Below are 21,694 nucleotides of genomic sequence, written 5' to 3'. Positions count from 1 at the left end.
CCGGCTCCTGTATCTATTGAGTGTTTGAAACATGGTCAGTGTAAAACACACGCTGATTTTGAAAACTTAGTATAAAAAATGTAAAATCTCTCAATAATTTTATTTTGATTGTATGTTGAAGTAATATTTTGGATTTACTGGGATAGATAAAATATGGCATTAAGATTAATTTCACCTTTTTTTCACTTTTTAATGTAGCTACTAGCAAATTTTAAATTGCATGTATGGCTTACATTATATTTTTATTGGACATCACTGGTCTAAAGACAGTAGGTGTGTGTATTCTTACAGATACTACAGTGATTTTCGTAATTTAAAAAGCTGAAATTAAATATACTGCAGTTATATATCCTCCCTTATCACCTTGTTTCTTGTGAGAATAAAGTTTGATTAATAATGTAATATAATCATACTCCATTATATTGGGTTGCCTTCTCTCTGATTTTCTATTTAACTGTTTATAAGAAAATGCATTTCCTTGACTGTGCTCATAATATTTTCACGTAAGTTAAATGCAATAGAATTCTTGTATTTTAGAATACCAGAACTTAAGAACTGATGTGAATATAGAAGGAAGTTAGTTTAGAAGTCCAAGTTTCTGATTTTGCCTTATTCTATAACTATATTTTAATAGAAGTTCCCCCGCTGAATATAAAATTTGCTTTAGCATTTTTTTTTTTTCATTTTTCCCCCATTCCCTTAAAAGAAAAAAAGCAGTTCCCACCCCTTAGTTCTCTTTCGGTAGAGCTGAAGTTCAGCATCTTTTCATTCCATCTTGTTGCGATAATCTGAGTGTTTTAAATAGTTCATATCTTAACTCTCATTTTTCAAAACCCAAAACGATTGAATTACTCCCAACACCTTTTTTATCTTGGCTTTTGTCGCATTTTTTAGGAAGATTATATCACAAGTGACATTGGAATATCGACTTGGAAGGAGCAGACCTTTCTCTCCCATGGAGCCTTATTAGCAAAGAGCTGCCAGGCTGCAATGGAATTAGCAAAGCATGACGCTGAGGTTCAGGACATGGCATTTCAGTATGGGAAGCACATGGCCATGAGTCATAAGGTATTTCACACCCTTTCTCTTTTTCAGTATTTAAATAGCTCAAATGATATACCAGAAACCTTTTGCCAGTTAATAAGCTGCTTTTATATCTCAGAAAATGTTTATTGTGTGCTTAAAATCTATCAGTCATATGCAGTTATATCATATAAACACTATGACAGGTAAGTACTGTGTAATTTTTATAAAACCTGACAGCTTATTTAAATCACATTTGTGATGTTTGTGTTTTCTGACCCCTTGGAAAGGTTCTTGAAAGAACTCTCACGATTATTAAATTAACATGTAATGTTGTCATTCACAGAATGGAAGAATATTTGTAACAGTTCCCCGACAGTAAAATAAATTGTGAGAAGTTAGTAAAATTTAGAAATATACAGAATAAACTTGAAAACTTTAATTCTAATAACTGATTCTTTTGAATAGGCATAATGAAATATAAAATGTCCTGAGATTAGCTCTTATATTGTTGCCTCTGTGAATACGTAATTATAATACTACATTTAATATGTTTTTTAGATGTTACTTAAATAAGAGTACTCATAAGAGGGGGAAAATATGTACATATATACGTAAAATCTCCAGAAGATTTTTTAACATTTTATTACATCTTAGATTAGTTTGTTAAGCAATTATATTTATTCAATCTTTTTGTAACTCTTTACCTTGAACTTAAAGTGAAACAAAGGCTGCTGCCAAATAAAAAAGGAATGTGTTAGGGAAAAAGAATTTTAAAGATTATTGTTAATCATATGAATTGTTCTTTGGCTTCTTAAAGTACATCTAAAAACTGCATTCCTTAAGCTTCATTCTTCTTTATATTACCTAATGCTTTCTGGATATGACTAAAACATACTAGTACATTTCACTGATTTAACTTTTTTGACTACTTCTTCTAGATAAATTCTGATCTCCAACCTTTTATTAAAGAAAAGACCAGTGACTCCACAACTTTTAATCTAAACTCAGCTCCTGTGGTCTTACATCAAGAGTTTCTTGGAAGAGATGTATGGATTAAGCAGATCAGAGAGGTAAAATGAAATTACTCCTATTTTAGGTACCAGTAGTATTAGTTGATTTTAGAACATAATGTATATTTTATGTTGATCTAAGACATCAGCCATATAAGAGCTTATTTGTATAACAGGTACAATTCTTACCTTACAATCTACATTTTTAAGAAGTAAAGTATTAGGTAAAAGTTAGAAACTGCAATTTCTTATTATCTGAGTTCTTAGAATACTGCAACACACAACTAGTACTTGTGGTAAATGCTAATTAACTCAGATGATTTTTTTTTTTCCTAAAGGCTTTCAAAAATTGGGCTATGGTAATAGCACCACCCTTTAACTGACGGCAATTTCCCATCTGTAGACTCTAACACAAGCTGCAGAATTCCAGGAGCTCCGTCTGTCAGCTCATTGGGTTATTTTAAAACAAACTTGGACCGTGAATACTCAAGTTCTGAGGCATTATCAAAGGGAAAAACACATGATTAAGTGGGAGGAGTAAAGGGACTTAAATTGGGTAATTTCCCACTTTTTAGACGGGAGGGAAGTTGTGGAAGATTAGAGGGAACGTGTTTTTGATTTTCTTTTAATCCAGAAACTCTGGTACAAAAGTTTACCTGCTCTTTTACCCAGAGCTTCATGGAATTTATTTAACTTCATGGTTCTAACTGATTGGGTTAATCTGAGACTTGACATGGGGAACCAGGCACAGCTGAAGGTGGCAGTAGCGACCATACTTAAAGCAGAGAGAACCTAAGTGATATCTGCCTTCAGAAAGATAAGATTTTTCTCTCTCCTACCCCTCCTCTCTAAATGCGGGCAGCTTAAAATCCCTCATATTCACCAGGTAGAAAATGAGAGGATTCTTTTTTTGGGAAACAGTAAAACCCAGGGGAAAAGACCAGCAGACGTGGATGTTTGGAGCTCCCTCAGTAAACATTACCTCCTACAGTGAGGTCCACCAGTTGACAAGCGTCAGAGTATCCAAATGCACAGAATAACCCAACAGAAGTAGAATAGGTAATAGGGCACCTCTGGGCATTTGAGAAAAGCCTCTGCCATAGAAGAATGAGGTAAAAGCAAACTGAGAAAAAGAAGAATCTTAGAGGAAACAGAGGCAGTACAAGAAAAGAAAGACACATTTTCAAAAGCACTATAATCAATGTACTCAGTGAGATACTAAATTCATGAAATAAGAGCAGGTGATACATAAAAAAAGGACAATTCAAGAATAAGAAATCATAATTATAAAATATGAAAACAGGATTTTTTTTTAAATGAGAAGAGTGGAAGATATGAGAAAATCTTTTAGAAATTTGAACAAAAAGATAACAGAAGAAAAAAGGTAAGAAAATTAGAGGGCCAATTCAAAAGATCCTATATCAATTATGAATCCGACAAAGGGAAAACTGAAAATGGAGGTTAAAAAATTAACAATGAATTTTTTAAAAGAAAATAAAATTTCTAAGAATTGAAGGACCTGAGTGTCCAAATTAAAATGGTGCCCTAAATAATGAATTTATAAAGACTCACACCAAATCACCTCATTTCAAATTTTAAAACAATAGGGATAAAGAAGAAATCCTAATACTTCTAGAAAGAAAAAAGAAAACCCTACCAGCAAAGGATCAAGAATCAGAATGGTGGGGCTCGCCTGGTGGCTCAGATGATTGGAGCACCGTGCTCCTAAAGCTGAGGTCACCGGTTCGATTCCTGCATGAGCCAGTGAGCTGTGCCCTCTACAGCTAAGATTGTGAACAATAGCAAAAAAAAAAAAAAAAGAATCAGAATGGCCTTAGCAGTGACACTGAAAGCTTCACAACAATAGAGTTTACCTCAACATTCAAAGAGAAAATTGTTTCCACCTTAGAATTTTATGCCAGTCATATTATCAAGTGTGATGTTATATAAAGACAATTTAAAACAGATAAATGAGGCCTCAAAAAACGTACCTTCCAAGCATTTTATTTCAGGGAGCAGGTGGTGTACTCTATCAAGGCAAGAGAGTAAGCAAGAAAGAGAAAGACGTGGAGTTTAGGAATTAGGAGATCCGACAGAGGTGTGAGGCAATGGGAATTTCTAGGACAATATGAAGGGAAGAATAATAAACAACAACAACAATGCCAACAGTAAGAGTACTTGCTGTGTGCCACGCTCTGTTCTGGTGAGAAACCTGAGGCACAGAGGGATTAACCAACTTGTACAGTCACACAGCTAGCAAGTGGTGGAACTAGGATTCAAACCCAGGCAACCCAGCTACAGGGCCCATGTCCTTAAGTAACTACACCGTTTGTCATCCAAGCAAGTCCTAGGCTGGTGGCTATGCATCCAGTCTAGTTTGGGACAACAGGACAGAGATCTTTGGGGGAACTGTCTCCAAGGAACAAAATGGTACTGATGATCACCTAATGTACTTGACCATATTGAGAATTTAGGGACAAATTAATAATGGGTACATAGAAAACTAAGTGTTCCTGTTACTATTACTGTAAAACAAATTACCCCAAAACTTAGCTGCTTCAAATAACCATTTTATTATATTCATGGAGTCCATGGGTCAGGAATTTGGACTGCATGCAGAGGGGATGACTGCTGCATGATTTCTGGGGCCTCAGCTGGAATGACCCAGTGGCTGGAGGTGACCCATAATGCTGAGGACTGGAATTATCTGGAGGCTCCACTCCCACCTGGCATCTGGGCTGGGATGTCAAGAAAACCAGGCTGCTGCGCAACCGGAGTGCACATGCGTACCCTTCCATTTAGCTTGGCTTCCTCACAGTGTGGCAGCCTTAGAGTAATCGGGCTTCTTAACTGCCAGATCTGAACTCCAAACAAAATCTGGCTAGCAAACAAGCCAGAGGCTACATCTCCTTTTATGACCAGCCTCTGAAGTTACACAGTCATTTCCAAGGTCTCCTATCAAAGTAGTCACAGGCCCACCCAAAATCGAGAGGAGAGACTGTAGACCTCACCTATCAAAGGGAAGAGTTTCAAAGAATTTGGGACCCACATTTTAAAACAGCCACACTCTGCAACAACATGGATGGACCTAGAGGGTATTATGCTAAGTGAAATAAGTCAGAATGAGAAAGACAAATACCATATGATTTCACTTACATATGGAATCTAAAGAACAGACTAAACGAACAAACAAAACAGAAACAGCCTCATAGATACAGACAACGAACTGTTGATTGCCAGAGGGGAGGGAGGTTGGGGAACTGGATGAAAAAGGTGAAGGGATTAAGAAGTACAAATTGGTACTTACAAAATAGTCATGGAATGTAAAGTAAGGCATAGGGACTATTGTCAATAATACGGTAATAACTATACATAGTTCCAGGTGGGTACTAGACTAGTCAGGAGAATCACTTCTTAAATTATGTAATTATCTGACCACTATGCTGTACTCCTGAAATTAATATCAAATAATATTGAATGTCAACTGTAACTGGAAAAAAAAACACTTAAAAAAAATAAATAAAACACCCACACTAAACATATGGGATAAAATGAGGCAGTTATTAGCTATAGTGAAAAAATTTTAAATGTATGAGAAAGGAAATGTAATCAATACTCTACATGGCTTAGAAAGCAATATTTATATAGCATAAAATGTAAATTTCAAATATTGATTTAAACCAAAAAGTATAATGCAAGGAGGATAGGAAAAAAGAATGTGTTTGTCATGTAAGAAATGTAATTATTCCTTTCATGGTAAGATCAATAGATATTGTCTAAAATTTTAAAATCGAGTAAAAACTATCTTTGAAGATAAACAGCAGAAGAAACAGCTAAAGAGAGGTACACAGGACAGACAGAGTCTGGTACTTAGGTTGCCTTGTTAGAAGTCTTATGTTATTTGACTTTTTAAATACTATACATATATTTGGTTTTATTTTAAAACTTTCCATCTAAAAATTTATATACTTTCCTATAGTAATTTCACTTCTAATAATGTATCCCAAGAAAAATATCAGAGAGGCTTACATATTAAGCTATGTAGTAAAATATTAATTCTAAAGGGAAGAAAATGAAAATTGATCCATTTAAATATAGAAAAGATTAAATGAAGTATCACACAATGAAATACCACACAACTATTGAACATTGTATTACTAGGGTGGATTTGTGTGTTTTTCGACAGCTGAACTGAAAATATATATGCAGATGGTGTTAGTAGCTCTAATTGGGTTACATTAGAATACATTGCAGATTTACATTTTGGTTGAAAAGATCCAGCTAAATATGTTCAATGAAAGCTACCAACTCTCTGTTGGCTATTCACATATGTATATATACACATATAAAAGTAATGTAGATATGAATTTTAAAGAAGCTTCACAGAAAAGGGACATATTTAACTCTTAGTTTCTTTGCAAGCATACAAAATTGTAAATGTAGACAACACAAGAGTCCAGGATTTCCTAAACAGCTGGTGAAATATTCCCAAATCATTATCTCCAACTTGATTTAGATTCAAAGGGACATCCTTTCCAAATAGCCTATGCTTAGCCACTGACTTCAGGCTCTTCTCCTTATACATATCTACACGTCTGAGTCATGAACAGGGTCACTGACGGAGAGAAGATGAATTTCTCTGAGGCAAATAAGAAACGTTAGTTTCTGTCATGCAGGGAGCATCATTCTTCAGATTAAAGGCTCCTAACTTGAATTTATTTTCATCCTCTAAATTGCAATATTCATGTTTACATAAAATTCTGTAAGATAATCATCTGTGATTGAGTTAGGGGACATTCTATCCTAAATCTCAAGGAGGTTGCTTATTAATCCTGAAATTAGTTCTTTCTAGTGTTCTTTTTTCAGTTTTTCTTTTGTGGCATTTGCCTCCTGTGCATTTCTGCAATTTTTTCCTCCCCCAAGTTTTGAATTTTATTACAAGATCCTTAAGGATCATAGTCAATTCACCTTCGAATTGCCCATAGTACCTGGCATAGTGACTTACTTGGAGTAGTCATTCAATTAATATTTAAAAAAATATGTGTGATGTGGTCTTCTCAGGATGAGTTATTTGGTGGTAGCCTTGTTTTGTTAAATAGAAAGAAGAGTCACATTGGTATAGTAGAAATGGCCCAGAGGACCAGGATTTGGAAAACCTGGGTTCTGGTTTGGGCTCTGCTGGCATCTGTATAACCTTAATCACATTCTTTCACGTCCTTTTTATTATTTTCTGTAAAATGATGGCATTTAAGCTAGATCTTTTCAGCTCTCAAATAGGTCTCGTAGTCAAGAGATGCATCACAAGAAAAATACGTATCTCTATTAGAAGTTGAATACTAGTTTTCACACTGAAAAATAGAAAAGTCTTGCTCCCAATGATAGAAGTCACCCTATGATTTCTTATTATCGCATGTGAAATTACTTCCCTGCTCTGCTCAGACAGGTTTGTGTCCCATCTACCCTTTTGATTTCCTGCTTGGGGAAAGTGAGAATTAATGACTAGACATGGAAGGGAGGAAGAGATGACATACAGTTCGTGCCTGTTCAACATCATTGTGAAGCCAGGAAGAAGAGCACCTATGGAATTTTTCATATCAGGCCCTGCTAACACCTCTCCAACTCCCCTGCTCCCCCCAAAATCTTAAGATTAGGTAGTCTTCTTCCATCATACCCATCAGGGGACACACACACACACACACACCCCACCACCACCACCACACCCTTTCACAAGAGGCACTTTAGGGCACCAGGCCAAACCTGAAACAGCTGAAAAAGATTTGTTGGGCAATGTCTCCATACTAAATTCTACAGATTCCTCCCTACTTTAATTTTACATTTAAATTTTTAGCTGCTGAAAAATAATGATCAGATAAAAATACTGATAGTGAATAGGTGGTTTACCCTAGGGAGGTGAAGTCATTACTCCGTTATCATTTTGATTCCTAATAAAAGAAAGTAGAATCTTTCAGAGAACCACAGAGCTCTGACTCGCTCAGGGAATCCAGGGGCTATTGCAGGTCAGCAAGCTTTATTTTTAATGATCCTTCTAGTTTTCTGCTGTCATTATAAGTCACCTGAAGAAATAAGAATTATGATTATATTTTCTTGGTTATTTCTGAAAGTACTGAAATGTCACTTAGACATGTGACATTCTGACACTGTCATAACCAGCCATAAAATACCTTAAGTGAACTACATATTTCCAATGCTAAGCTATAACTCACTTGTCCCTAGGTATCCTACTATTCTTATTCAAAAATTGAAACAGATTGTGAGGTACGGCTGGTGTGCATGAACATAACACGTGTATATTCATAAACAAAAGAGAAAATGCACATTCAGAGAGTCCTCATAAATGCCACATGATATTCTTCTAATTATTTAAGTTATTTGGAGTTATTTCAAAAGGAATAATATTGACAGCATCCTGCCTATACCATGGAAGGTGTACAGTATGGGCACTTGAAAGGACTGTATGAAACCACAAAGGCTATGGAATGGTTCTGGACATCACTTAAATTAAAATTTTTCTTAAGGTTTTCTGTTTCACTTAAGGAAATAAAGGGCTGCACTCCTGGAGCTACAGCAGGAAAGTACCCAAAGGTTGTCTGTGACCTTGTAAAGAGGGGATAAGAGAAATACACAAATATAAGGAATCCTGTAAGTGATGCCATTTGGGGAGCTGGGAAAGTCACAAAAGGGTTTGTGAGGCAGGTGCTTCTGAGATAGTTCTTGAAAAAGAAGATCTTGCCAGCAAAGATGGAAAGGAGGAGCTTCCTAGACAATGGGAGCCACGAAAATGGGATGCAGGTGGACAATTGTGCAGTGTATTCAGAGGAAAAAAAGTGTCATCATTTGCATGGAATGTGCAAAACATGGGCAGTATAAGGAGAGATGAAGAATTCATCTGGAAATGTACATAAATGACTATATGTAAAGACTTCAGGCCAAACAAAAACATGTACATGAATGTTCAGATCAGCATTATTTACAAGAGTCAAAAAGTGGAAACAACATGTCCATCAACTGATGAATGGATAAACAAAACATGGTACATCCGTACAATTGAATATTGTTCGGCCATAGAAAGGAATGAAATACTGATACATGCTACTTACAGCATGACAGAAATGTTCTGGAAGTAGATAGAGGTGATGGCTGCACAACATTGTGAATGTACTAAATGCCCCTGAATTGTACCCTTTAAAATGGTTAAAATTATGAATTTTATGTTATATGAATTTTACCTCAATTAAAAAATAACACTTTAGGGACTTTCCATCCTCCAACCACGGCCCAGTTTGTCTGTACCTCGCAGAGAAGGCCCCGGCTCTGGTAAACGCTGCTGTGACTTACTCGAAGCCTCGAGTGGCCACATTTTGGCACTGTGCCCAGGTTGAGCTGGTTCCTCCGACCCCTGCTGAGATCCCAATAGCTATTCAGAGCTTGAAAACATTAGTCAGTGGTGCTCACACCGGTAGCTTCAGACAGTTCACAATTAAAGAAGCTCTGCTGAATGGTTTGTTGACCACTGAGCTGTGAATGTGGTTTTATGTTGGCGAGATCATAGGCAAGCATGGTATCACTGGCTATACTGTTTGAAGACCAATCGTTAACATCTTTTGGGTTTATTATTTGAATGTTCTGGGACCATGTGTGATCAGATTGGTATTTGAATAAAACATGTCAAAATCAATATTTTCTATGTCAAAATTTTTTTAAAAATAGGACTTTAGGGGATGGTCGGTTAGCTCAATTGGTTAGAGCATGGTGCTAATAACACCAAGGTTGCTGGTTCAATCCCCACATGAGCCACTGTGAGCTGTGCCCTCCTTAAAAAAAAAAAAAAAGGACTTTGGGATGTTTGCCTGTGGAAAATGAACTTGATTCAGAAGTCATGGGGCAGACGTTGAAAGTTTTTAAGCCAAGTCATGTCCAAGTCTGAAATGTGTTTTAGGGAGGTATATCTATCTGGCTACCTTATATAGGATGAAAGGAACAAGGAGATACTAAAGAGAAGGAGATCAGGTAAGAGGTTTGTGGGAACTTGCTGGTGAATGCAAGAGAAAAGTCCCAATCACAGCGTTGGCAACAAGAATGGGAAGGTAGGAAGTTAGGCATTAAATTAATTTCAGAGAGAAAATATATAGGAACTGAAAACTAACTTGACAGGGAGAAGCTGGCAGGTATGTACTGGAAAGAGGCCATCAGAGGCCCAAACGAGGATTTTGAACTTGGATAACAGGAAGAATTGTGCTGTGAATAGAAATAGGGAAGTGAAGTTGGAAAACTGGTGTAAGTTTGGGGAGCTTGAGGTGGACCATCAGGTTGGTGGCCTTCACCTTGGGACCTGGCCACTGGAGGAAACAACTCAGTTCCCTTATCAGCATAATTTCCTTGCTCATGGCCTTTCGGTGATCTGGGTAAATTTTTGTTTCTTGGTCAAACTGCAATTTTAAATTTCATGTCTCTTCCAGATTCCAAGAAAGCATAGCAAGAAAATGGTTTGGAAAGGGATAGCAAGACTTTCGAACAGAAAGATTTACTATGTAGATAATACAAGCCCCTCCTGGTTTTTAAATTGGTCACCACAGCCTTCTGTTGCTTCCTCTTTTCCCAGTGAACCAAAGGAAGGGAATGCGAAAAAGTTAATTCCATGGACATTCACATTTGTCTCCAAAGATTAGCTTTCCCAGGTGAAAGAGACAGTAAAATCAGGTACCCGAGCAGTCCAGCTCTGAATAGTGTTGACTTCCTTGCAAATAGATGCTTTCTGTGCTTTCTTATTAGCAAGCAAGAATAGTCAAGATAGCAAAGAAGAGGCCTGCCCTGTTCCTTTATATTCTGATACTTTTCCAGCTCTATAACTGGAGAGCCTGACAATCTAACGCCTGCGTCTTCTACCAAACCAAAACTCAACTGGCTGCTTCAATTGCTGGGCTAGCAGATCTACCGTGTTTCCCCAAAAAGAAGACCTAGCCGGACGATCAGCTCTAATGTGTCTTTTGGAGGAAAAATTAATATAAGACCTGGTATTACATTATATTATATTATATTATACCCGTACAGTCAAGGTCTCAATAGAAAATAAGACCGCATCTTATATTAATTTTTGCTCCAAAAGACTTATCAGAGCTGATTGTCTGGCTATGTCTTATTTTCGGGGGAGCACGGTAGTAGATTTCTAATTTGTGACCTTTCTAAATCCTCGTACACTATACCCAGACCATTCCGGGATGAGGATGGAGGTATCCTTCCTTCTTTTCTTGATCCCCCAACACACCTCCTTTCTATACATATGAGCTCCACCTTTTAATACCAATGTAAATGTACAGAGAGTTTATTTTCAGTAAGACTTGTTTTCTCTAAAGGAACCAATGACATTGTTGCCAGTGTCAAGGCAAAATACCTTTAAAATGTCATTATTTTTGCAGCTACCAGTGTAATCTTTTATTCAAACAAGGATCATTAGTGGATAATTGGTTAATATAATTACATGAATGGTTATTAGGGAACCAAATATTTACATGGGCTCAAAGCACCCTACAGTATACTTATTAAATACAGTGAACAAACTTAGTTTCACCAACAGTGAGACAAACTGGTATTGTGTGACTCCCGATGTAACAGAGAAGTACACAGCATTATCTATTATAGTTTTCCTGCCCAAACGTTTTAACTTGAATCATTAGAAAAGAATCAAGACAAATCCAGGATAAGGGATATTCTGCGGAACAACTAATCTGGACTCAAAAAATGCCAATATTATGAAAGACAGAAAAGGTGGTGGTGTGGGGACTGTTGTAGATTAGGAGAGATTAAAAAGCCATGCCATCCAATGGAAATGTAGGGTTTTTATTAATTTGATCTTGGATTGGGATTAAAAACAGCTCTAAAGGGCACTGTTGGTTGAACTTGGAAAACTTTAATATGGATTTTATCTTACATGTTACAGTAAACGTTAACACTTGTTGGATGTGATCATGGGTTTGTTGTTATGTAGGAGAACACCATTTTGTTCTTTGGAAATAAATACTGAAAAGGATGAGGCGTCATGGTGTCTACAACTTACTGTCAAATAATCAGCCAATGATCGTTTTAGAGAGAAAGCAAAATGGCAAAATATTAGCAATTGGTTAATCTACGTGGAGGGCAAGTGGACGTTTGTTATGTTCTTTCAACTAAAATGTTTGAGGGAAAAAGTAGTTTTCCTTGAAGATTTAAAAACAGAATCTTAAGAGGGAAAAAAATGACTTATTCCAAAATACAGCTGATAGCATTTGGGAAGCATAACATGATAAGTAGAGATGATCAGTCTGTAGCAATTTCTGGACTCCCTGCTGTGGAATATTAGTTTTCTGCTTTTAGAAAAAGGTTTCCCCATATCCAGCTTTCAAGTCCAGATAACAGCAGTTGGAAATTGGAAACAGTTCATTTATGTCATCTAATCCTTCTTTGTTACCTGACTTATAAAAACGCATTTGTTTCTTAAAGTAAAAGACCACATTGTACATCCATTACTTACCAACAGGGAATCTATCTGCCTTTGGTCTGCAGAGACTGGTATATAAACCTTTGGAATTAATCCCTCTGTGCATCCTGTCAGAGTGCTGGCTTTTTCTGCTTTTGTGCAGAATATTGTTTTACAGTACTCACTATGGCTGTCTGAGGAGGCTTCCAGTGTCGTGACCACACTATCTTGTCTGGTTCACATTTTTTAAAGATAAAACAAGGTTCAAACCACACATTCTCTGTGAACTGCTAAAGACTAGGAAAAATTACTTTCTCTTCTCATGACCTGGATTGAGAAGAAGCACACCTACAGGGGGCAAAAAGATGAGTGAATCCCTTTTAAAGACCCCAGTAATGAAGCCCTCGGGGAATCGCCATGTACGGCAGGATTTATAGTGGCTTCTGGAGATGAACAGTGTGGCAGGAAAAGAGGTTCAGGGCTGCTGGCTGTTGAAATACAGTCTGCATTTATTTTATGTCGGCCTATTTAGGGCCCCAGTGAGAAAGTTATTTTAATAAAATCTTGCTCGGCCAGAAATGTTCTTACGGGGCAGATGTCATAGAAAGGGAGTAAGTTACAGCACTCCATTTTCCTTAAGACTTAAGGAGTTTATAAAGTTGTTCTCTTTTAGTCTTTGAGGTAAAACACTGATGCATACAGAAGCATAAATCGAAAGGACATTAGACTTAGAGTAGAAGAGTGATCCTCAAATGAATCAGAATCTCAGGGCTAGGGTACAGAGGACTTGCATTTTTAACAAGCTGCCCAAGTGATTCTGATCCAGCCAGCCCCACATTTGTGAGAGCCCAGCATTGGGCAACGTCTGGCCTGGTCCAATGCTCTTATTTTACAGGTAAGAAAATGAGGCCCACATGAAAATCTTAAAAATTTAAAACATTTGAGATATTAACCTGTCATGGACTGGAAACCATATTTTCTATCTGCCACAGTGTTCATCTTCACAGGTCACAGTGCCTCTTGGAGGGGTCACAGTTAAGATCTTAGGCCACTTGCTTTGCTCCATAGACAAGGCCTGTTTGACACCTGGGACTTTGAGGTATATGCATCCTGATATGTCCTGAGGCCTCCTGACTTCCATTCTGGGCTCTCTTCACTTCAACATACTGTTTTCAAGGTTAAGAAACTTAATTACACTATACCACTACATCTGTGAGAAGAATGATCTGGATCTGTTCTGTCCTATTGTTGTTTGATTTTCATGAATTCTTTGAATTTGTTTTCTATAGAGTCCCTTCCTTAGTCCATTTATAAATAGAAGCTGGGTAACGAAGTGAAAATATGGTATTGTTCAGTATGGGTAAAAATTATTTGTAAGGCACCAGCGAATGGCTCCACATTTGCCGCGTAATGGCTCTGAACCTAAACACATAGCTCCCCTAGAGCTAGGAGTGAGGAAAGTGAACTTTGCAAGTTTCCTGCATAGACAGGACATAACCAACACATACAAAGAAAAAGCATTTATCCAGCTATTCATTCATTCATCGGGTATGATCGACCATCTACTATATACTAGCACTGATCTAGACGTGGAATACATTTGTGACCCAGGAGAGAAATTCCCCTCGCTCGTGGAGCGTAAGTTCTAGAGGAAGCCTGTATGTGAAGCTTATCTAAAACAAGATTGCAACCCCTAGAGTATAAGTTCCATGAAGGCAGAAATTTTTATCTGCTCTGTTCACGGCTATGTCTCTGGGCCTGAGCATTGCCTAACACATAGTAAGTGCACAGTGGATCATTATTTAATGAATAGGCAGCCATCAGGTGAAATAGGAACTATGGCCCCTCACAAATTAACTATTTTACAAAGAGAAATAGGATAGGTAATAATTAATGAGAAATATTATTTATGTAGGGGATTAAATCATCATTTGCATCTGTTTCTAATTTGCTATGTTTTTATAAGCTCTAAAAGCTTTTTGTGAAAAAAAAATTTTGTATTAGAATGTGTACTTCAGGTGTATGGTATGACATGTAGATATTAACATAGCAGCTGGAAATATACAATATACCTATAAAGACTTAAATATAATATTTGTTTTATGAAATAAATGATACTTTTATGTAAAAGCTAAAGCAGTCAAGGATGAAATGGTTTCGCAGAATTAGAATGTTTATTGTGATAAAATAAAAAGGACATTCAGGTAAGCTGCATATCAGTAGTTACAGTCTGTTCAAGTTGTAACGGCTGTGGTAATCAGGCTGTCATTTTATGTAGGCTTCTCATCTCTCAGCTTTCAAAACATTGAAGAGCTGATGTTGAACAGATATGGGGTACATAAATGGTGTTTCTCTGTCGTCCTCCCCAGCCAAGTATATCTCTACTGGGCGAGAAAGAGTGGTGGCCAAGCTAAGAATACAAAATAAAATGAGAACGTTTGGAAGTGGCTTTTGATTGATTAAACACAAATATTTCAAAATAATAGAATTCCCTAAGAATATTAGTTTATAAGCAAAGTATGTGATGGGAAAAATAATTTCATAAAAATGTGTAATAGGACTACTCTAGATGTCCTTATCTGTAAACAGCACTATATTCACTGTTCCAACCTGAAGAAACTGCTGTTGAATTTTTTTTCGTGAGACAAAGTGGGAAATGGTTCAATGCCTCCAAAAGGAAAAGTCCACCCTAAGTCATTGTAAATTATGTCATTTCTCCACACTTGGCCTTGCAATCTCAAGATACACAAGCTCTTCAACTTGCTAACTTTCAATAAATGCCTCTTTCAACACTTCTAACATGTCCTTTGTGTTAAACACTGAAAGATGAGAATGTTCAAAGGCCTAAAATGAAGATGAGGTGTTAGAACAGAAACAAAATTAAACCTAGTGAGGAGATGGCAAACGTTTTCCAGAATGAGTTGTCTGAGAACAGTTAACAATTCTGCAGGGCTCCCAGTTCATGCGTCATTTGAAAAGTGCTGTGCCTGAGCAATCCATAAGGATCAGCAAGAGACAAGGAAAAGGTCGGAGCATTGAAAAGGTGGGCAACCTGTGACCACAGGATCAGCCTCAATGTCAGAGGCTCATCTCGTAATCTTAAATGAATGCAGGAGACAGCTGGGAGTTGGAGAACTTAAAGACTAAGCATATTGTGAGATGCTGCTGCTGAAATTTTGGTCACAAGCTATGGATTAGTCATAGGATTGAGGCCAGTTCACACATGCACAATATCCCAGGGAGTCGCTGGGCCACGAATGCACTACCCAGACGTGCTCAAGGCTCCCCACCATTCTGCAGAAATTATAGTGGGGGAGAGGGATGGTCAGTAGAGACAAAACTACTTTATTTTAGGAAAAGATGTCCATAGACAGACAAACAAGTAAAATATCTGAGCAGAGAGAAGAATAATTTTTCAGAACTGATTCTATATTCCTATTGGTATAATGTATCTCAGGACTAATTTCAAAGTCTGCTTAGTTCACTGAAAATCCTAGATCCCCCAAAAAAATCTTCAAAGAGCAGACTGAAAACCCCAAATTCTTTTTTATAGTACATTGGTTGCAGAGGCTTTTGTTTTATTGCAAATGTCCAAGTCACGATTTTGACTCTAAAAGTGGTGTCAACAGCTATCTGTGAGCAGTGTCTTATTACGATACTTCTTATGAGTTGCTGATTATGAAAATAAGAAAAACAAAATTCAGGCATATTTGGGTAAATTCTAGATTGTAAAGAAGCAAGAAGAGTCGGGACCAATGTTATAAACCTCTCATTTTCTCTCATGAAAGTGATCTTCCCATTTATTGCCTGTACAGTGTTATTTTGGACTTGGGAACAAAATGGTCTCAAGACCTAACCTGTATACATAAGCTGAAGGGCTCTTGTTCTGTACAGAAGCAAGTGGCAGGAGAAGTTTTATTCTGAAGTCTACAAAACACAAACTGACCTTCCAGCAAAAATTAACACATTAGTTGTCTCTTTTACATTAAAATTTGGTATATAACACTTCTGAGTATAGTGTTGATTTAAAATTTTTAATAACCAAAAATTGTTTTTTCAATAAAATCTGATTTCTTACAGGATGTCTCCTTCACCTCCACCTTTTCTTCCTATCCTCATCCCTGGCAGGGGTAGGGAGTGGATGTGAGGGTCTTTTGACATAATACAACATGATAAAAATTATGCCAAGGAAAGTTGAAAGCCAAATTGAGCCCATGGATTACTTACTAGTTGTACAGGATGAAATAATATCATTACAGTAGAACCGTCTGATCGTCACCATCCTAACCAAGTGATCAAATTTACGGCATTACTAAGAGTGGTACAGCCTGACATTTTGTGCCTCTTGAATTGATGCAATGTGAATAACACGATATTCCATATAAAGCGTTCTTGCCGAAAATGTTTATCCTAAACCTAAGCAAGCTTATTCAGACACAGCTTTCAGTTTACAAGCAAAACACGGACAATTGAAATGACACAGTGAATCCAAAAGAGACATTTTATGAGACAGCTGCCCTGGTCTCTTCAAAAAGTCAATGATTTTTATGAAAAAAGTTAATGGTTTTTATTTTCATTTCATGAAAAATGGGGTGGGCTAGTCTAGATTTAAAAGGCTAAACAGAAACATGAAACCAAATGCAGTGTGTGATTCTTGATTAATTCTGGTTTGTGAAAAGAGCTATAAAAGATACTCTTGGGACAATTGGAAAAATTTGAATATGGTATGGCATTGTTAGTTTTTTTGATTTGATAGTGGTTATATGGTTACGTATGAGATGTTCTGTGCTTACAAGATGTGTGCTAAAGCATGGAGAGGTGAAGAGTCAAATGTCTACTGTCAAATCTAGACAGTGTATGTGTATATTCATTGTACTGTTCTTTCGGGTTTTCAATATCTTTGAAAGTTTTATATGTATACTATATAGTTAAAACACACACATGTATATAGTTAAAACACACACACACACACACACACACACACACACACTCACATCACTACCGTGTTTCCCTGAAAATAAGACCAGGTCTTATATTAAGGTTTGCTCCAAAAGACGCATTAGGGCTTATGTTCAGGGGATGTCATCCTGAATATTCATTGTTGGGCTTATTTTCGGAGTAGGTCTTATTTTGGGGGAAACACGGTATATAGAAGAAGAAGAGAGAGTTGACTTTTATTCTTTGAGAAGCAAAAGTTATGGAAGCACTAAATAATTTTCAAATTAATTAATTGTTTCCTTTTTCTGTTTTAGGCTCAAGAGAAAGGAAGATTAGACTATGGTAAGGTAGGTAGATTTTATCCGTACTACACAGTTTCATGCACTTCAATTTGGTGTTTGGTTTTTGTTTATATTTGAAAGGTCAGAAGAGAATCATCGCCTTCAAAGCTAAAGGACATTCCCTGTTAAGTAACAGGCATTAGCAGGTAAAATAAGAGTCATTCAATGATAAGTTGATTTACTAGTGCCTGCTTCATTCCAGATACCGTGTTAGGTGTTGGGAATACAAGTGAACCAGATCCAGGTTTTCCTTTCAGGACATTTACAGTCTAGTGAAGGAGATGGATAACTAATAAACAGCTAAATGGATACCTATAATGTCAGGTGGTGGGAAGTGCCGCAAAGACACCTTTGTCCAATGGATGGTAGACAGCTTTTAGTGCCATCAGACCTTGCCTGGGAAGCACCATTCAGGGCAAACCTCACCTGTGGAGCTTTTGAAAACATGCATGCCTGCTTACCACTGCTTCACACCCTTTTTCACCAAAATTCCAGGTGAGAAGAGCTGGGCGGGCAGGATGGAAGGATTTGAAAAAAGGTGCCGCAGATAATTTGACACACAGCCTCGGTTAAAAACTGCTGTGGGAGTTCAGATTTCAGTGCACCAGTGAAGCCCATGAACACACTTGGGTCACATTCTGTTTCCCCTCAGGGACAAGTGGAACATTTTAGCAGGTGTGTGGGATGCATATAGCTGGTTGGCTAAAGGAACATATTAACCATCTGGTTTATGCAACAGTCAGGAATATCCAGGGTGTGAGACACCTGCACTCCAAAGACAGGGAGGAAGAAATACGACCTGTAAGGGATCCACCTGCAGGGGGACAGCTGAAACCCACAGTGATCTCTCGGGGCTGACCCGGAACTCTGCTCTCCTGGCGGACCCAAGGAGCACACCCCTGTCCCCACACCTTCACTCTCTTTTCCTTGCCTGAAATGTAGTCCCTCCTTTTCTGTTTCACAAACATTTGCCTCATTCAAGAGAAATTATTAGGTTGGTGCAAAAGTAATTGTGGTTTTTGCAATTATTTTTAACTCTTTGAGCCACAATTACCAACCTAACAGATGATTGGACCACCTCTAAACTGAGGACGTCCATATCTGTCACTCTATCGTAAATGTCTGTCTACTTGAGTCTTGTCATATACCCAGATGTTGGCTGGGACATATCTTCTTGGATTTTCCACAAGCAAAGAAGCTCAGTGCATCTTAAACATCTTCCCCAACATCCCTGGTCATTTTTTTTTTTCAACTTTATTTTTTAGAGAAGTTTTAGACAGGCCGCAAAATTGAATGAAAAGTATAGAGAGCTCCCACCCAACCGCCCACACGCACAGCCTCCACCATGATCAATACCAGGATAGAGCATTTGTTACAGTCAGTGCATTACATTGACACGTCATAATCACCCCAAGTCCATCGTGTACATTAGGCTCCACTTGTAGTGTTGTTCCCCTGGTCCTTCTTACTTATTCTCTGTCCTGTGGGCACTGTGATCCCACCCGTCGACCGTGTGAGAAACTTACAAGTCACCTTGAAGGCTCCTATTCCCTCACCCCTCTGTTCCATGACCACATCTGCCTGTTTTATATCCCAAATTTTCTTGAATCCAAGCCCTCCTCTTGATCTGTCTTCCATTGTTCAACGTAAGTGTCTTCATTTGAACCACTGGTAAACCTACTAACTGGTCTCCCTGCCTCACTTTTGTCCCCACAAATCCATTGCCACCCAGAATGTCTGTCTAAACCACAAATCTGACAGTTTAACACTCCAGCTTAAAACCCTTCATTAGCTCCATGTTGTCTATAAGGCAATTTCAAGGCTTGCTAGAGTGGCATATAAAGCACTGTGTGAGCTCGCCCCCTGAGGGACCCTCCAGCTTCTCCTCCTACCCTGTGCTCAGCGGCACCAAATTACATAAAACGTACTGTTGCTGTTCTCCATGTCTTGGCTCTTGCTGACCGCTCCACTTGACGTGCTCTTCCCCCCCTTATCTGGCTAGCCCTGTGCCTCCTGTGAGGCTTAAACTAGGGTCCTCTCCTATAGGATGTCTTCCTTGGTCCCCCAGGCTGGATTAGCTGCTCTCTTCCATTCGTTTTAATGATTTTTTTTTTTTAAGGAGGGCACAGTGGCCCATGCGGGGATCGAACCAGCAACCTTGGTTTTATCAGCACCACGCTCTCAACTGAGCTAATCAGCCACCCCTCCTCCATTCTTGACTACATTGTGGATCTCTTGGTCTTAGCACTTACTCTGTTACAATGATCCATTTATGAGACAGCTCATAGACTCTGAGTTCTTTGAGGGCAGGGACAGTGTCTTACTTGTCTTTGTATACTTGGTGCCTAACAGTGCGTGGCATTTGGTAAATGGTGAACGTGAGTGAGGGAGTGAGGGAGGCCGTGAGTAAGAAAATAGAAGACACGTGAAGTTAGTTGCAGAAGATCTCATACAGGGTTTTTGATCTCAGAAAAAGAAAGTTTTTGACACATGATGCAGGTATCAGCAGGATTGAGAAGCTTGCTGAGGAACGTTGTAATAAACTAGTTTGGACATAAAGGCTGGGATTTCACCATGACAGTAAAAGGAAGCTAACTTATAAACAAAAAGTAAGGGAAAGACATCACGATTTAGCAATAGAATCACTATTGATCGTTGATGCTTATTTATGACTCAGAAAACTCTTTTAGGATTTCTTATTGCAGAAGCACATGGCAATGGAAGAGGTTTGAAGAAAAGAAAAAAATGTGATGCAGAGATCAGACACGTAGACCAAGCTCCGCCACCAACTTATTACAAAATCTAATACCAATTATGGAACCTCTTCGGTCTTCCCTCTGTTTGTTTAGTATAAAATGAGCAGTTTAGAATAATGCTGTTCTACTCTTTAGGCCCACTCCCCATTTGAGAGGAGACATTCCTGGGGGCAGGGAGGGGCATTATTATCTTGTATTTGACTGCGGTCCAGGTCTGTCCCTTGATCCGCCACATGCACCCAACCGGCCGCTGTGTGTCTGACCTTTAACCTGCGTGCAGCACGGTGCTGACTTCCGCCAGGAACAAGACTGGTGCAGGCCTTGCCAACACACGCCATCGGACTCAGACCTCCCCATCTAAAGCTGCACTTCCCCTTTGCTCTAGTTTTTTTTTCTTTTTAGTATTTATCGTGACTTAAAATCATCATTTCCATTTAGTTGCTTGTTTCTCTTTCTTCTTCCACTGGAATGTCAGCGCCCCGGAGGCAGGGCCCTCAGTGGCCTTGTTCATGGTTGTATCCTGTGTGCCCAGCACGGGCTCACATGTCGGAGTACTTGCTCAGTGTGTGTGGATGAGTGTTGGGTCAGGGCTACGCTAGGAGAAGCACAGGAGACTGCGAGTGGTCTGGAGTCGAGAATTATAGACTCAGATTACTCTTTAATAAGATGATACTGACTGTACGGCACAGTCCATCCCAGTGTTTAGTAGGCCAAAATATGCTTTCCTAAGTGTCCTGTGACAGTATTTCTCATGCTAGTGAACAGAAACCCACCACCCTGGAACATGTGGTGATATTCTGATTTGTAAGAGCATATTATCTAGGTCATTAATCCAGACCTATCGTCCTTACACAGACAAACTCAAGTGACATGGAGAAGAAAAATGATATCTGCCTGAACTAAGTATCAGGGACGTGCCTGCAGGGTGCAGCTGGTGGTATTGTCTCTTAGGCGTGTATCATGGGCCTCGGTAACACACATCCTGCCCCCCGCATCTCTTTTGCGTGGTCATGGTGCATGTGCTGGGCAATGCGGCCATCACACTTACTGGCTTAGGGCTTCGCTGGTGGATTTAGTTGAAAAACTCAGCAGCCATTTCTGGAGACTCATGAAATTTGTTACTGGAAATTTCTTTATTTCCACGTGGTGAGT

The 21,694-nt window shown here is 38.4% G+C and overlaps 1 protein-coding gene across 4 annotated transcripts in view; it reads left to right on the top strand.

Annotated features, from left to right (window-relative positions):
• The window catches only part of PDSS2 (decaprenyl diphosphate synthase subunit 2), a 207,568-nt gene that overhangs the window by 167,357 nt on the left and 18,517 nt on the right, over positions 1-21,694 (top strand). For 2 of the 4 annotated variants that reach the window (XM_033103098.1, XM_033103101.1), the window contains exons 5-7: positions 895-1,068; positions 1,965-2,096; positions 17,760-17,792. In XM_033103098.1, the coding sequence (XP_032958989.1) occupies positions 895-1,068; positions 1,965-2,096; positions 17,760-17,792 (339 nt within the window). The remainder of the gene's footprint in view (positions 1-894; positions 1,069-1,964; positions 2,097-17,759; positions 17,793-21,694) is intronic. The other 2 variants (XM_033103100.1, XM_033103099.1) reach the window with 2 other exon arrangements.

This window comes from Rhinolophus ferrumequinum, chromosome 3 (assembly GCF_004115265.2).
Source record: "Rhinolophus ferrumequinum isolate MPI-CBG mRhiFer1 chromosome 3, mRhiFer1_v1.p, whole genome shotgun sequence".
NCBI lineage: Eukaryota > Metazoa > Chordata > Mammalia > Chiroptera > Rhinolophidae > Rhinolophus > Rhinolophus ferrumequinum.
The sequence above is the reverse complement of the archived record's forward strand: the minus strand, read 5'-3'. Positions and strand labels throughout refer to the sequence as shown.